An 18,664-nucleotide genomic window follows, 5' to 3' on the forward strand; every position below is an offset into this window, starting at 1 on the left:
GCGCGTGGGAACGAACGGAAGGGAACAAATGATCGCTTACCTGCGACTCCTTTTTAATATATATTTATATTTATATATCGTCGACGTGCGTTTATGCGCGTGAGACACTGTGACGTCATTAAAATCGCATTTATGCACGGTGCGTATCCAAATTTACCAACTTCTTGCGCGTGATAGGTTTTTTGCATGATTTCGGTTATCTATCTATCTATCTATCTATCTATCTATCTATCTATCTATCTATCTATCTATCTATCTATCTATCTAGACCAGGGGTCACCAACCTTTTTGAAACTGAGAGCTACTTCTTGGGTACCGATTAATGTAAAGGGCTACCAGTGTGATACACACAGTTTCCAGTTTGATCTGAAATAACACATTTGCTCAATGTACCTTTTATGATGTTATTATTAATAATTAATGATATTCATGTGAAGACACTGATCATGTAAATGATTTCTCATAATAAAGATCAGCAATTTAACAAAGTAGGAAACAGCTATTTTTTAGAAAAGGCCCACAGGTTACTCATGTGGTCCTTGCGGGCTACCTGGTGCCGGCGGGCACCCTGTTGGTGACCCCTGAATTAGGGTATATAACAACAGTGTATCTTTGTAGCTTCATTGTTCTGGCGTGATAGTGGACGTTCAGGATTATATACAGTAATAATCATTAAAGGACACTGTGTCCAGCAACAAACAGAAAGAAGACTGTCTGTTCTCTTGATATGGTACTTCAGAACAAAACAAAACAAAACTGTACATTATTACACAGATTGTAGTTTTTATGGTATTATTTGACTTTCAGGATGTTTGACATATATGCAAGCTTGTGAAAGTGTATATTTTGTCATACAATTGGTAACAAAAAGAAAGAAATACACAATAATAGTGACAATGTTTTACACCAAACAAAGGTCTAATTTATGGAGAAAAGTTTTGGGACACCTGACTTTTCCAGCCTTATGTGGTTTTTCCACAAAAATGTTACTACACGGAGGCATACAATTGTATAGGACGACTTTAGATGTTGTCGCATAAGATTTTCCCTTTACTTGAACTAGTAGCTCCATGAAGATATGCTTTACATGGGTTGGAGTGGAAGATCTTCTACTATAAAGCTCTAACCTCAACTCTTTTGGAATGATTTGGAACGACCTCCCAGGCCTCCTACACCTACATCAGCACCTGATTTTACTACCACCCAAATGAGGATGGGTTCCCCTTTTGAATCTGGTTCCTCTCAAGGTTTCTTCCTCATAACATCTAATGAAGTTTTTCCTTGCCATGGCTGCTAATTAGGGATAAACACACATCATTCACATTAACTGTTTAATTCTGTAAAGCTGCTTTCAGACAATTTCTGTTGTGAAAAGCGCTATAGAAATAAACTTGACTTGACCTTTGCGGCTGAACGAAATCTCAAAAATCTCCACTAAATTTAGTGGGACATCATTCCAGAGGAAATTCCAAAGCACCAATCATATTAGCAGGTGTCCACAAACTTTTGTCCAAATTGTGTAAACTCACATAACAGAACAGCAAAAAAAAAAAACAAATGTCTCTCATGCTTATGTGTGTGTGGTTTATGTGTGTATGTGTGTGTGTTTCTTTTGAAAGAAAAAATTACCTTTGCAATTAGGGAGAGAAAAAACATTCTCAAAAGCATTCTGCTCGAATAAAAGTAACGGCAGTCAGGATGTTTTTTTTTCTTCATGTCATTAAAAAGACAGATTACAGGACTTTTATGAACAGGAGGGGAAAAAAGGTTCATTTAAAAAGCCGGCGAATAATGAAGCTCGGAAGCCATATTGCTAAATGAAGACGAATTTGGCGTGATTAATGTGATAATTACTAGCACGAGTTTTATTAATGTGCCAATATTTTGCCAAGGTACACCAGACTCCTATTAGATGTGGATTTCAATGCTTGACATGTTCTCATTTACTTATAATCATATTAGCTGCTGCAAAAACAAAAGTCATACTTTGATGTTTTTTCCTATTCGAATCATGATGGCGTTTAAACTCTGTAACAATTGACAGGTGGTCTGATGTTCGAGTTATAATCTGAAGCCAACAAGCCCATACATTTATACTATGGGACTCACATCCACAGTGTCCTCACTGATGCTTTACTGCTTGCATTGTAATCATCATGTAGGTCTGCTCCATTCTGTAGATGTAATGCATCTCAACATTCAGCTGAAATGCTTTGCCGTGCCTCTTGCTAAAGATGTTCTTCACTAGATGGAGATTTCTTTCCAACCTTCTGATCCAGTGCATCCCAGACCAGTCCAATAGGATTTAAGTGCAGTGACTGGGTAGGCCATTCCAGTTATAGGTCATCTAGATAGATAGATAGATAGATAGATAGATAGATAGATAGATAGATAGATAGATAGATAGATAGATAGATAGATAGATTGATAGATTGATATCTATCTATCTATCTATCTATCTATCTATCTATCTATCTATCTATCTATCTATCTATCTATCTATCTATCTATCTATCTATCCATCCATCTATCTATCTATCTGATCAGATTCCCTTAAGCATTTAAAAAATTGGCAGAATGGCAAGTGGTTTATTCTGCCCTGGTGGATTTGGATGAGGGACATTATTAATGCGCTAATGTACGAATGTGTGTGTGTGTGTGTGTGTGTGTGTGTGTGTGTGTGTGTGTGTGTGTGTGTGTGTGTGTGTGTGTGTGATCCGAATCATAATCATGGTCCAGACATCCATATACTGTATAGGACACTTTTCTCTGCATATTTCAATTAAATCTTCTTTTTTCTGCTGCTCCCATTAGGGGTCGCCACAGCAGATCATCTGTCTCCATACCCCCCTCCATATGTGTAGCAGCATAAAACGAAATTTGTAACAGCAGTGAAAACAGATGGCAGGTAGTCAAGTCAAGTCGATTCAAGTCAAGTCAAGTCAAGTCAAGTCAAGTCAAGTCAAGTCAAATCAAGTTTATTTATTTAGCGCTTTTCACAACAGACATTGTCTCAAAGCAGCTTTAAAGAAATTAACAGTTAAGGTTAATGGTGTGTATTTATCCCTGATGAGCAGCCGCAGCGTCTGTGTCAAGGAAAAACTCCCTTGGATGTAATGAGGAAGAAACCTTGAGAGGAACCATCTCTAGATGGTACGGGATGTTTGTCGGGTCGGCATCTATTTCTTTAAAGGTCCACAATCTTCATAAGGTGGGACGTGACTGGGGCTGGAGCAACCTCAGGAAGGTACATGTACACCATGCTGGGCTGCTGAACAGAAGGTCTCCTTCCATTCAACGTTTCATTAATGTGCTTGGATACAGCACTCTGTGAACAACCAGCTTCTTTAGCGATGACCTTTTGTGTCTTACCCTCCATGTGCAGGGTGTCAATGATCGTCTTCTGGAGAACTGCCAAGTCAGCAGTCTTCCCCCATGATTGTGTAGCCTGAACCAGACTGAGACGCCATTTAAAGGATCAGGAAACTTTTGCAGGTGTTTGGATTTGACACCAAAAGTCTTCAAACTTTTTCGCAATATTCTAATTTTCTGATTTAATAAATGTTGGGTTTTCATTAAGCCATAATCATCAAATTTAAAAGAAATGCACACTTGAAATATATCAGTTTGTGTGTGATGAATAATAGACAAGCTTCGCTTTTTGTATTAAATTACTAAAATAAATCACCTTTTTAATGATATTCTAATTTATTGAGATGCACCTTTATAAGTGTGGCATCAAGTCTAAAAAAATAAAACTACATCTATATTTTCTATATCGTAAAGCAGCTGTTTAACCCTCAGAGGGAGAAATTATATAGCGTGATGGCCACAGGCAGAAATGATCTCCTGTGGCACTTTGAGGTGCATCATGGTTGAATGAATCTGTCACTGAACGTAATCCTCAGACTGACCAGTTTTATAGTAGTTACCAGTATTATTGTATTTCCCACAGATCCTGATTTTATACAATACAGGTTGTGTTCTCTTCCCACTGCTCTTCTCACTGTACACAAATGACTGCACCTCTAAAACCCCTCTGTCAAGCTGCTGAAGTGCGGACGACACTACAGTCATCGGTCTCATCCAGGATGGAGACGAGTCTGCTTACAGACAGGAGGTTGAAAAGCTGGCTGTCTGGTGCAACCATCACAACCAGGAGCTCAACACATTCAAAACAGTGAAGATGATCGTGGACTTTGGAAGAAATCCCAGAGCACTCCCCCCACTCACCATCATAAACAGCACTGTAACAACAGTGGAGTCATTCAAGTTTCTGGGTACCACCATCTTTCAGGACCTGAAGTGGGAGAATAACATTGACTCCATTGCTTAAAAGGCCTAGCAGAGGTTGTACTTCCATCGCCAGCTAAGGAAATTTTATTTGGCCATCATAGAGTCTGTCCTGTTTAGATCTATAATTGTCTGGTTTGGTTCCGCTACCAAATCAGACATCAAGAGGCTACAGCAGATGGTCAGGACTGTTGAGAGGATTATTGGTGCCCCACTACCCAATGGAGCTGCGGCTACAGTGAAAGGAAACCTGTTTAATTGTGTTTATTGGGTTTGTAATGCCGTTCTGATGCAGCGCTCTAATACGTTTCTCTATAATATTGATGGTTTCTATAGCAGTGGTGTCATAATGATGCTATTAGGAGGTGGATTGATACTGGTAGGACACCACTGAAGACCTGGGTGTGAAATGCACGGCCCTTCATAGAATGTGTATGGCTGAAATGACAGTTAAAGCCATACTTGACTTGACTTGACTTGACTTGACAAGCTGTAGGTCTGGTCTGATTTGGTTTATAATGAACAAATCAGCCTACACTTAACGCATAATAAAGCCCTTTATTGTTTTTGCTTTTAACGACATTCGCAGAATGTTTGTTCAACCAAAGTGTGGATGGTTTGAAGGAAAAGCTGACTAAGCACTCCCAGAATAATGCATGATGGAATTTTTTAATAACTGAGACGTAGTTGAAGCGAAGTATGGAATGCAAATGCACAGTAAAAAAAAAAATCTGGCCAAACATAGGGCACCAACAGTTTAACGAAACAAATACCAGGACCCCCAAGCTGCCACTGCTGGCCACTGCTGCCACTGCTGGATGGTTTAGAGCTCCTGCTCTTAACCATCAACTGCTGTCAATGTCAAATGCTGTGGCTATGTACAAGTGCGGCTCAAGGTGACAAGAAACAGGTGAGCCTTATTAGAGACATGTGACCAAGTAATTAATGGGTACAATGCCAACTGGGAAATGTAACTTCTTCTTAACAGAGCCACCCCCTTAAAATCCCCTATGGGAGGTTTCCAGAAAAATTCCCCATGAATTTATGGGAGCAAGCATCAGTGCAACCCCCCCTGAGTCATTCCATCTCTTTCCTGTCGTTCCTAGACTTTTGACGGTTTTCTACAGCAGAGAAAGAAAGAGATTGCATGTATTTGAATTTGGATGATAGTGTGACATTCATAGATGCTGTCGACATGTTGTATGGAACAGTTTGAGAAGCTAGCACTAAGCGTGTGTATCCTCGATTCATCCTCATACTCATCCTCATCATGACTCACTCTTAAGAATTCTGCTGCGTAACTGAAACGGAACAAATAGTGCAGCCTTTCTTTTTCAGACCTTTTTTTCGATCTTTTTTTTCCGTCTTGGTCTGTCACTCAGTCTCATCCTGTAGCTCTCATTTTCAGACGAATTTACATAATAATAATAGTAATTATAATAATAATGATAATAACAATAATAATACACTGTATTGCATTGTACCTACAGTGACACACTCTTATGACTTTATCATTCAAAAAGTTGGTATCCAAGGTACGTGTGTGTGTGTGTGTGTGTGTGTGTGTGTGTGTGTGTGTGTGTGTGTGTGTGTGTCTGTCTGCACATGCATGTATGAGCATGCATGCGACTGGCACGATGCGCATCTCTCTGCGCGAGCCGTATCTAAATAGCGAGGTGCAGAATCAGGGGTATTCAGAAGTGACTCAGTGTGGCAGTGAAAAGAGAAAAGAGCACCTGCCATCAGAATCATCGCCTATTGACGAATAGGACCACATTAGCACACGCACACACACACACACACACACACACACACACACACACACACCGCCTCCCTCACAATCAGCGCCTACTTATGCGCATCCACACTCGGCTCAACCAGAGACAATTTCAATGAGTCAAATATAACCTTAACAAACCCAGCGACAGTGGCATAATCAGGTTCTACTTACACTTTCGATGTGACACTTACCAAACGCACACAAACACACAGACACACACACATTTAAAAAGTAGACTCAACAAGGCCCTCAGGTCATCTGAATCCAGTTTAACGCCTACACTGCATGGAAAAAGGAAAAGACTAGACACATGGCGCAAATAAAAAGAAGACAGACAGTCAAGTGAAGTTTTCTATTTGTTCATGTTTTACCAGTGTCAAAAAGGGGTAGGAAATATATCTAAACATAAAACAGGCAAATAGCTAGACTAGCAATATAGACATAGTTTAAACAAGCTAAATGCATGTTAAAGCCACGCTGTAAACAAGGTATAGACATACAATAGACACAAGAACTATAGACACTATAGACACAGTATGAACAAAGTGACCCAATACTATAGACACAGTTTATGCAAACTATAGACACACTGTAGACTCAGATTATATAAACTATAGACACATTAAAGCCACAGTATGAACATACAGTCGTATAGACAAAGAATGCGCAACAAACTATAGACACTATAGACACACTTTGTTTATAGACACTATATAGACACAGAATAAACAAAGTGCATACTATAGACACAACAACTATAAACACACTATAGACACAGTCCACCTGTAGTAAATCCAGCTGATTGGACATGATTTGGAGGCACACACTTCTATAAGAGGTCCCATCCCACAGTTAACAGTGCATGTCAGAGCACAAACCAAGCCATGAAGTCCATGAAATTGTCTGTATGGAACAAGTTTGTAACCACCAGGACTCTTCCTAGAGTGGAGCCGCCCACCGAACTAAGCGAACGGGGGAGAAGATCACTCTGAAAGAACTCCAGTGTTTCTCTGTGGAGAGAGGAGAATCTTCTAGAAGAACATCCATCTCTGCAGCACTTCACTAATCAGGTCTGTATGGTAGAGTGGCCAGTTGTAAGCCACTCCTCAGTAAAAGGCACATGACAGCCCACCTGAAGTATGCCAAAGGGTACCAGAAGGACTTTCAGACCATTAGAAAAAAGGATTGAACTCTTTGGCCTGAATGCCAAGTGTCATGTATGGTGGAAACCAGGCACCATTCCCAATACGCAATACCATCCCTACAGTGAAGCATGGTGGTGGCAGCATCATGCTGTGGGGATGTTTTTCAGTGGCAAGAACTGGAAAACTAGTCAGGATCGAGGGGAAAGATGAATACAGCAATGTACAGAGATATCCCTAATGAAAACCTGCTCCAGAGCACTCTGGACCTCTGACTGGGGTAACGGTTGATCTTAGTACAGGACAATGACCCTAAACACACACCCAAGATAACAAAAGAGTGGCTACGGGACGACTCTGTGAATGTACTCGAGTGGCCCAGCCAGAGGCCAGACTTGAACCTGGTTTAACAACTCTGGAGGGATCTGAAAATGGTGTGTACTGACGCTCCTCATCCAACCTGATGGAGCTTGAGAGGGTCTGCAAAGAAGAATAAGAGAAACTTAAGCGAAGATTTCAAACAAACTTCTTTCATGTTGTCATTATGGGGTATTGTGAGTTTTGAGGAAAATAATGAATTTAACCTTTTTTGGAATATTCTGTAACATAAAATGTGGGGAAAAACTAACTTAACCTCCTACGACCTGGGTGTCCACATACGTGGACATTGTGCACAATGGTGTCTTTATTGTTTTCTGTAGATACAGACTGAGTGTCCACATAAGTGAAATAATTTTTTTCCAAGAAGAGCTTCATGTTCAAAGAAAATATATGGTTATTACAATTATTGGTTCTTCCTAACCCCAAATAACTGGAAGAAATCTAAAATGCAAGCCAAACCAAAGCTCAGGTCTTAGGAGGTTAAAGCACTCTCTAGATACACTATAAACACAAACACACTATAGACACACTTTATACATCTAAACATAGCTTTTTAAGTTGTATTTACATACCAAAAGGGCAAGAAGGAGGGTATATAAAAATGACAAAATACTTGATGATACATATAGCTTATAGTTAATCAAGTTCTGCAGGTTATTTGTATAGACAAAGAAAAAATGGACACCATGTCAATCGTCTTTGTGAAGGATAATGTCATCCTGCCCCCTGCTGACTTTCCAGATGATGTCATCATTCCACAGCCTGACTTCGATCCTGGCCACCTGACATTCTGGTCTTCCGAGTCACCTGAAGCATTGTGATTTCCCAAGCCATTTTGCCTGGTTGACTTGTTTCCACCTTCTAGCCTCACTGAGGACATCGCTCCGAGACCCTGTGTCTCAGCAGTAGGCATGATTTCTGTTGTGCCATTTGATTGTGTAGACAATGTTTCCATTTCACCTCACCTCACCTTACCAGAGGACACTGACATTACTCAGAGTATGCCTGTCTTCCTGGATCTGTCTATGAGTTACTAGAGATCTTAAGGGAAGCTTTGCCTGAAAGGTTTCTAAGGACATCACTTAAGCCCTCCAGAAAAGCATAGACATCCCACCTAAGGATCCTGGAACTTCTTCAAGTATAGTGTTGCCTGTCGGGGGTCACAATTTACAATAGAGGGGGTCTTATTATGGAAATTCATAATGGAGTTTTATTAATCAAGTTGGTGGCACAGCTCATTTTGTCTTTCAGCATGGAGCAGGAGAAGTGTGATTATTAAATGACTGCTCAAATGAAGTTAAATGGAGATAGAAAGACAGAATTCTCCATTTGAACCGGTTCATTTCTCTAATGCATTTTCACGGTTAAGAATATGCTGTAGTGTTGATGAAATTAAGTTAATGAAGAGGCTGGATTGAATTATATTTAACTGAAGGCAGTATTCCTGTTTGGTTTATTATGAATATTTTAGTATATTATAAAAATATTTAACATTTTATCGCACAAAATTTTTTATTAAATTTTTAGGACCTTCCAATCGCATAATTATTGCAAGTTTACTTGGAACGATCCTATCTTTATGAGGACATTTGGCACTACTCCGTTGGGTAATGGTGAAGACTTGATGGTTGGGCCTGTCCTGCCATTCAGAGAACATATGACACTACTTTATTGCTGTGAAGACACTTGACACTCCTGTATTGTTTTTAAAACATTTTGCACCATCCTCAATGCGTAAACTGAATGATTGAGATTGTGCGTCCTATTCTTTCATTGAAAGGACACTGGACATTATATTATTATTGCATGGATGTTGGACATTATCCTATAATTGTGAAGACATTGGCCATTATCATTATTTTTGTTTTTATTATTATTATCTTATCACTGCAATTTGACACATTTTAATTTGTTCACTGTGAGGACATTGCACTTCATCCTATCACTGTGAGGACACAGTTTAATAATTGTGAGGATATTGGGCACAATGCTTAAATTGTGAAGACACTGGACACTATCCTATTATTGTGAAATCTTTTGGCACTTCCCTATCTTGTACGGACATTGAACACTATCCGATCTTTGTCAAGTCATTTAACACTTTCCTATCATTGTGAGGACATTAAAGTCTATTTAATTATTGTAAGGACATTAGAGTTGTACAGTACAGTACAGTTTTTTTCACTGTAACAACATGCTATCTAATTATTGGGAGGACATTGTTCATTGTCAGGTAAATTGACACTTTTCTATCATTGTGAAGACACTGTATTCACAAATTCACAAATCAATCATTGTGAAGACATTGTACTCCATCCTGTCTGTGATGCTATTAGACATTATCCTATCATTGTGAGGACATCAAAGTCTATCCGATCACTGTGGGGACATTGCATTCTATCATGTCATTGTAGGGGCACTGTACTCTATTCTATCATTGTGAGGACACTGGAGTCTATCCTCTCACTGTAAGCTCTTTTAACTCTATCCTGACAATGTAAGAACCCTGTAATCTATTATATCATTGTGAAGGCATTGTCCTCTGTCCTTAAATGTTGGAGAATTGGAGTCTACCCAATCATTGTGAAGACACTCTACTTTATCCTGTCTTTGTCATCATTATGAGGACGTTCGTGTCTATACGATCATTGTGAGGACATTGCACTTATTGTAAGGACATTGTACTCGAATGTATAATTGTGAAGGCACCGTACTCTACCTCATCATTGTGAAGACCATGCCCTCTATTTCATCCTTGTGAGGACACTGGACATTATTCTATACTTTCTAAAGTTATTTGATAGTATTCTGAGGACATTTAAATCTGCCCTGTAATTTCCCAGTATATTGAGTGCAACTCTTTTATTATATTAATCTTTGATAAAAACTAAAGCGTTTGCTTCTATTTTAACTCTGAGAAGTCATTTGACACTATTACCTTATCTTTGCGGGATACTATTTGACACTTTGGGTCCTTGCAAATGTATAAATACATGTAGACATGTGTAGAGACACACACAGAACACTTATTATATTCTAGCAGTAGGGAGAGTGGTAAATGGTGTTTAATGGGATGAATCGTGAAGAGGGCCACATGGGCTAATAGACTCGCCTGGTGTGTAGACACCATGCTGCTTTATTGAGAACATGCACATGTAAATGCACACTTGTAGAGAGGATGTCCTGCTGTTTGTCTTTGAACTGGCTGATTGGTTGTTTGTTGCTTATGGTGTTTGGCTAATTCCGTGATAGTCGATTAGTTATGCCTGGTGCCGTGCTTAGACTGACGGCTCCACAATAATCAGTCTCACACCAAGAGGTTAATAGGTATGCACGCACATTGGCTTTCCGAATCCATATTTTTAACAATACTGACGCCCAAACTCACATAAGTACTCCATCTAGTACAGTATTTTTGTGACATTGTTGGGGGAAAAATGGCTTTCAATCATTCATTTATTATGCCGGAACTATGACTCATCACTTCGGCGTTAGCATTAGCATACCGCCGAGCTGTTTGATTGACAGCTCAACAGCTGGCCGACAGTAAGGGCTTATCTCCATCTGAGCAGACGGACACAGGCGAACATTTTTAAACAATGAGACCTAACGGACACCTTCTCCTCACAATGAAGTCGCCAAAGCCGTGCATTATCATATGAAATAGACGTCAAAAGAATGCGCCTTCCTGGCTCCCATGTAGATATTCTCCTCTTAACCGTAACGGGGGGCAGTCACAGAGGTAATAAGGTTTTTTTTTTTCTGCGCACATATATCTACACATAACTGTCAGTGAGATTTTACTGCAGAGACAGCGTGGACAGAAGAGATAGGCTGCGTTTGCTCGTTAGGGCTGAGAGAGCGTTAATGAGTTCTGTGTTCGAAACGAAGGGAAATGTTAGTGTGGAAATACGGACCGTTTAGGAGTAGATACTCGGAGAGAGACTGTGGGATTGTCTTCTCGAGCATATTCAGGGTTATCCGAGTCAGTTAAAATTTTGCATGTGACAGCTATTTTGACATTTCATCCCTCTTTTTCTTTTTCTTACCATTATATTATTAAATGACATTTAAGTCTTCTATCTATCTGAGCTATCAACATTGGGTCAGCAAGTGAAATGTACACTTCATAGGCTTTCATAGGTGTTTAATATCTATCTATCTATCTATCTATCTATCTATAGATATATTATGGAATGGTAAGATTCACCTATTTGCATGCGATGCATCGATTTAAATAAATGGGCATCAGATACAAGTTGTAATTTGTATCGCGGTGCATCGTTTTGAATATATTTGCATTTGTAAAAATATTTTATTTTGTGAGAAAAATGTGAAAGTAGATAGAATTCTCCTCGCTAAACTGTTTCTCAGGCACGTTCTCCCAGCACCACTGCTGCTACGTGAAGACGACGTATCACAAAGCAACAGAAACCGAGGCATGTCCTGAGAGTCACATAGAATCCAGATTAACATGGTAGAGCTGGAGACCTTTGCACTATAAAGGCTTGTGTGTAGAGGGGCCATGCCTTAGAAGTCAGAAGACACCTAATTAAATGTATGATTTGCTTTCTGTGTGATCCAAAGAAATAAAAGTAAACTCTCCGTACCGTAGTGAATTGCATGACATCCTATTTTTTCCATTGAATTGTATTGCATTGAATCGCAGTCCAAATTGGATCGTATCGCATGCTTCAGATGCATCTTTATGCAAGATCATGTAAATTTATTGCATTCACCCATAAATGTGATGGTTAAGGACCTTGCAAAAGGCCCACCCCAGCAGTGGCAGCTTAAAAGTTCTGAAATATCAGCTCATGACCTTCTGGACAAGAGTCTGAGATTTTAACCACTAAGCCACTTTCATTTCTTCAAGCCGGAAAACAAGACCTGTCCACAATGATAAAACCAGACTGAACGTAGTAGAAAAGAATACGATTGTTCTTCCTGTGTAACATGCAAAATCCTCCGTGACTCATCTCTTTTAATGCCAGTGAGTCAATGGTGTGAGTCAAAAGTGGTAACATAATGAGGTGAACGCTTTGTTTCGACAAACAGATCGCCAATGGTTTGGCATTAAGACAAAAAAATCAAAACGAATGTCTCTATTTTCTATGTTAATTGAGAGCTTTTAAAGCAAAGAATTTGATTGGATTAGATTTGATCAGGAAAAGTACAACATTCAGGGCATTTGGCAGGTGTCCTTATCCAGAGCGATGTACAATTATCTTATTACACCTGAGCAGGTGATAGTTAAGAGCTTTTGCTCAAGAGCGGCAGCTTGGTGTTGCTAGGATTTGAACTCATGACCTTCTGATCAACACCTCAACCCACTGGATGAGAACCATTAAAGCATCACTGCATTGTTTAACACACTCACACTCTCTCTCACAGACACACTTACAGAGACGAGTAAACAAGCCAGTGGAAAGTGATTTTGAACGCCTGACAGAATCTCTCCTCAAGCTTGTTAATCAAACAGGCCAGAGGAGCTTAAATATTTGTGCTGCTTTCAGGAGTGTAATTAAATAACAATTACTGCTGACTAACAGGCTTTTCCACGTCTCCTTGTGAGCCTCCAAAGGCTTTCAGCTTTCACAACGAATAACGCACTAATGAAAAATACATCAGGCTGATGTGTGTGTCTACACACCTTGCCCATGCTCAGTTTCCAGGGTCCTTTACCACATTTGCTAACGGGACCAGACGTTGCTATGGATGACCATTAATAGTAACTGTCCTCCATTTCCCTTATGCTGTTCCCTTTCCTTTCTTCCTCGACTATTTTAAAATGTTTTGAATGTCTAACGATTTTTACAAATTTGTACATAGTATCATAATTTCTCCAAGCACTATATGTGGTGAAATCCTTTTTTTTTTTGCTTTTGTTGTTTTCGCCCAGTTTGGTAATTTGGCACTACCCAGGTCCTAGCCAGCTTTTACATGATAGCTAAAAACCAGGAATGGGGAAAGCTAGCTGTCCCCATAAAACATAAACCCAGCATTTTACACACATACACAATGTAATATCAAATGATGCATTAGACTTTTATTTATTTATTGTTTTCAACAAATTACAAAGGTAAATTGAATCTAACTGATATATTCATATTCATACAGCATCTGATTGGACCTCCCTGGTAAGGCCAGGGTGCCTTCAAAAGCAAAAGTGGCCAGTGATTTGTCATGTGACTCAGCAGGAAGTGAATCCTTTCCAGTAGAAGTTCTTGCAGCCTGCTTTGCGCTCTCGAGGAGGAAGGTTGTTGGGATCTTCAGCCGATCGTTCGAATCCCACCGTGAGATCTTGCTTGGTTCCCAGAGCAGAAATGTCGCCTTCTTGAAATTCGGACTCCGGCAATGTGAGCTGGGATAGAATCTCCTTCAGGTCATTTTTAGTCCACTCCTGAAGGGCAAGACAAGAAAGAGAAGACTGACAGATTGAGGATAATAATGTTTTTGACATTTAAATTTTGACTATTGTCCAAACAGCCCGGGAAGTCGAAGTTGACTGACGCGTCAGGTGTGCTTGTCAATGCAAAGCCCTTTCCCCGGGCTGAAATGATTGACGGCACAATGTCTTCATTCTCATTGGTATTCCCGCTAATCGAATACTCTGATAACACAATGACTGGCACCTCAATTTACCTCCAGAAAGCCTGAGTTCTCATGAGAATGCTAAGAATTAAGGGGACTATTTAGGATTGGAAATGATTTAGGGGTTTGTATGATTTAGTTCAAAGACATTCCATATCTCTCAGAGTCCCTACTTGCATAGATCATAGTGTAAACCATTAAACGACTGTAGGATAAGACAGTATCTATGTTATCTGTTGAATTCCCTCTGGAATGAATAAAGTGATTGGTTCGACCAATCTCTCACCACATGCATTAGTCTTACCCTTTGAATCAGCCTGGTTCACTGTGATCACTGTGATGTTTGTTTTCTAATTTGGGTTTCTGCACTCCCTAAATATTTACATTCCCCTGTCAAAAAAAGTCTATTCCCAAGTCTGACCCCTTGTTCCAAGGGAAACTTTAAGCCTGTGTACCTAAACCTGCTGCTGCAGTCAGGAAGACTTGTCTTGTGCTCATCCCAGGGCTCTAAGTAATGATTTACTAATTAAACTATCCAGTATCACCAGGAAACTACACGTATCCAGATATCTTAAAGCAGTATTTATAGCTTGGGGTGCCTCTGGGCTTTCTTAACAGGAAGCAAAATCTTCTAGAACAAGATACCTGTGTATCGCTGTAATACCTTACACACCACAGGGATTACATGTCTAGTAACATAGGTTAGCACTGGTTAGGCCCCGGCATTTAATCAGCACAAGAATGAGAATTTGAGCCTTACCTGTGCAGCCAAACCAAGGGCATGAACTCTTTGCAGAAGTCGGCGGTGTCGCAGCTCCGGGTCCGACTGAGACGAGACGCCGGCACCACACAGCACCACAGACAAACCCAGCAGGGTCAGGCAACACTGCAGCATGCATGTCCTCATCATCGACTCGGCTCGTTGACTTGCGCAGTGCTCTGGTTGTGCAGTAAAGAGTTGTGGAGTTTGAGTTCTGGAAGGCTGGAACTCTGCACCACTCTTTTTAAACTCCAGAATGACTGACAGGTGCCCGGTTGCCGGGGCGAAGACGGAAACGCGGGGGAATGCAATGCCATAAAAAAAATAAATAAAAATGGCAGGCAATTTGCTTTGTCCGTGCCAATGGTGCACACTGTTGTCAAGATTAGGCGTGTGAAAGAGTATTGACTTTTTACGACAATGACGAGGACAATGAAACAATTTGCCTGAATGGACTCAGGTCCTCTCAGCTAATCGAAAGGCAAATACGACCGAGAAATGTTGCCGCGTCTGCCTTTGTCTCTGCAACACGCACACGGTGGGCTAATTAATGATAAAAGCTTTCCAAACTCTGCCTTAATGGGTTCTCACTGAAAGCTTGTTGGTATTTTTTCTGTATGTTGAATTGGAAAAAAAGGATGTGTAACGCTGTCTGACGTGTTTAGTGTGCCTCAATCAAGTTTTCATCAATGGAAATTTTCGATTCATGTGGCTTGAGAAAAAACCTGAGAAATGTTGAACGTTGCATCATGTGAGTAGGATGGATGACAACTGAAATCTAAAGAAATGATCCTTCACGCTATACACTATTTAGACAAGTATTGGGACACCTGACTTTTCCAGCCATATGTGCTTCTTCCCCAAACCAAAAAAAATTGAGGCACATGTACAGGATTGTGCATGTTTTTGGTTTTTTTAAGCATTATATTAATGATTAGACCGTGGGCTGGAGTGGAAGATCTCCTGCTATAGAGCTCCAAACCCTGTGGGATGACCTGGAAAGCTGACTGAACCCCAGGCCTCCACACCTCACTTACATCAGAACTTGACACCAGTAAATAGATAAAGTAAAAGTGTTATTAGAATCTAGACACAGTGATTCAGGTAGATTGATGCAAAGAAAATAGATGGAGAAAGAGTGTGTGGTTCTGCGTATCAGTTTCTGTGTGCTGTTAGAGTTATGGAGAGAATGTGTTACAGCTACAGTGATAGAGAAATAAAGTGGAGAAAACATGAGCTTTAGGCCATGAGAAGGCAGATGTCTGTCTGTCTGTCTGTCTGTCTGTCTGTCTGTCTCTCTATTTGTCTGTCTGTCTTCTGACAGCTGGAGTTTTAATTATTAACATTTTGAACCAGGTTCTGGACATTTTCTCAAAGGAAGTCTATGGGAATTTTTAAAATAAACCCAATAGCTTGATAGGAATAGGAATTATAAGAGTCAGACCATTTCAATAGAAGGCAATGATAATTTCATCCACTTTGATATTTCATAACAGCTTAATTGTAATTCCAGTTAGGCAGAAAAGTCTGTTTTGTGATTTACCTTAAAGTGTTCTAGAGCAGTGGTCCCCAAACTTTTTAGCGCCATGGAACGGGTTAATGTCTATATTTTCACGGACCGGCCTTTAAGGTGAAAAACTGGTATTTTCTAAATATAATAATAATCGTGAATCCACTGTGTTGTTTTTTTTTTACCTCAACAAAAAATTCATTTTAACAGGCGATTAATGCAGCAAGCAGTTCTGTTTGACCAATTTTATCGAAAATATAAATAAATCAATTTGAAAGAGGCGAAATTAAAACCTTCAATGCAACACACACTTATTGTTCTTTCATAACTTGGATATAAATAATTAAAAGAACTCTACCGAAAAATAATTTTGAATCACTAAACATTTGTTTTACTGATGTGCCAAATCTCTATTCAAGCACCAAAATCCGCCATGATGCGCACATCCGGCAATTAAAACCGTCCGTGTGGAAACATTGTGCGTGCAAAAGTTCCGTTTGGTGTCCTGATGATTCACGTAATTTAAAACACCACAATTATTTTAAGACATTTACAAGTATATTTTGTCTTCATGCTCTGTGTTGAGTCTGGTTTCACTCATAATAAACATACATTTGCATAAAGCCTCCATATTTGTCCACGGCCATGTTGATTAGAGTATTAAAAACTTGAAAATGATTAAATAAGGTATATTTAAAACAGATAAAAATACAGTATTGTTCAAAATAATAGCAGTACAATGTGACTAACCAGAATAATCCAGGTTTTTAGTATATTTTTTATTGCTACGTGGCAAACAAGTTACCAGTAGGTGCAGTAGATTCTCAGAAAACAAACAAGACCCAGCATTCATGATATGCACGCTCGTAAGGCTGTGCAATTGGGCAATTAGTTGAAAGGGGTGTGTTCAAAAAAATAGCAGTGTGGCATTCAATCCCTAAGGTCATCAATTTTGTGAAAAAACAGGTGTGAATCAGGTGGCCCCTATTTAAGGATGAAGCCAGCACTTGTTGAACATGCATTTGAAAGCCTGAGGAAAATGGGTTGTTCAAGACATTGTTCAGAAGAACAGCGTACTTTGATTAAAAAGTTGATTGGAGAGGAGAAAACCTATAAAGAGGTGCAAAAAATTATAGGCTGTTCAGCTAAAATGATCTCCAATGCCTTAAAATAGAGAGCAAAACCAGAGAAGTGGAAGAAAACGGAAGACAACCATCAAAATGGATCGAAGAATAACCAGAATGGCAAAGGCTCAGCCAATGATCAGCTCCAGGATGATCAAAGACAGTCTGGGGTTACCTGTAAGTACTGTGACAGTAAGAAGACGTCTGTGTGAAGCTAATCTATTTTCAAGAATCCCCCACAAAGTCCCTCTGTTAAAAAAAAGGCATGTGCAGAAGAGGTTACAATTTGCCAAAGAACACATCAACTGGCCTAAAGAGAAATGGAGGAACATTTTGTGGACTGATGAGAGTAAAATTGTTGTTTTTGGGTCCAAGGGCCACAGACAGTTTATGAGATGACCCCCAAACAAGACAGTGAAGCATGGTGGTGCAAGCATCATGATATGGGGATGTTTCTCCTACTATGGTGTTGGGCCTATTTATCGCATACCAGGGATCATGGATCAGTTTGCATATGTCAAAATACTTGAAGAGGTCATGTTGCCTTATGCTGAAGAGGACATGCCCTTGAAATGGTTGTTTCAACAAGACAATGACCCCAAACACACTAGTAAATGAGCAAAGTCTTGGTTCCAAGCCAACAAAATTAATGTTATGGAGTGGCCAGCCCAATCCCCGGACCTTAATCCAATCGAGAACTTGTGGGGTGATATCAAAAATGCTGTTTCTGAAGCAAAACTAAGAAATGTAAATGAATTGTGGAATGTTGTTAAAGAATCATGGAGTGGAATAACAGCTGAGAGGTGCCACAAGTTGGTTGACTCCATGCCACACAGATGTGAAGCAGTTTTAAAAAACTGTGGTCATACAACTAAATATTAGTTTAGTGATTCACAGGATTGCTAAATCCTAGAAACAAAAATGTTTGTACAAAATAGTTTTGAGTTTGTACAGTCAACGGCATACACTGCTATATTTTTGAACACACCCCTTTCAACTAATTGCCCAATTGCACAGCCTTAAGAGCATGCATATCATGAACGCTGGGTCTTGTTTGTTTTCTGAGAATCTACTGCACCA

At 39.7% G+C, this 18,664-nt stretch overlaps 1 protein-coding gene across 1 annotated transcript; it reads right to left on the reverse strand.

Moving 5' to 3' along the window:
- Positions 1-13,620: 13,620 nt before the first annotated feature.
- On the reverse strand, positions 13,621-17,243 carry sst1.2 (somatostatin 1, tandem duplicate 2). Its single transcript, XM_046863292.1, has 3 exons — positions 17,211-17,243; positions 14,951-15,129; positions 13,621-13,999 (listed from the first exon to the last, which is right to left on the reverse strand). Exons 2-3 carry the CDS (start codon positions 15,098-15,100, stop codon positions 13,790-13,792), a joined length of 360 nt encoding a protein of 119 aa, XP_046719248.1. The 5' UTR covers positions 15,101-15,129; positions 17,211-17,243; the 3' UTR covers positions 13,621-13,789.
- Between the last annotated feature and the right edge of the window lie 1,421 nt (positions 17,244-18,664).

This window comes from Silurus meridionalis, chromosome 12 (genome assembly GCF_014805685.1).
Source record: "Silurus meridionalis isolate SWU-2019-XX chromosome 12, ASM1480568v1, whole genome shotgun sequence".
NCBI lineage: Eukaryota > Metazoa > Chordata > Actinopteri > Siluriformes > Siluridae > Silurus > Silurus meridionalis.

What these genes read in the sequence shown, in the direction of transcription:
- sst1.2 (XM_046863292.1), bottom strand. Translation starts at nt 15,100, where the DNA reads ATGATGAGGACATGCATGCTGCAGTGTTGCCTGACCCTGCTGGGTTTG. An exon ending in CCCTTGGTTTGGCTGCACAG is followed by an intron (nt 14,000 to 14,950) that starts GTAAGGCTCAAA and finishes CTTGCCCTTCAG; the next exon opens with GAGTGGACTAAAAATGACCT.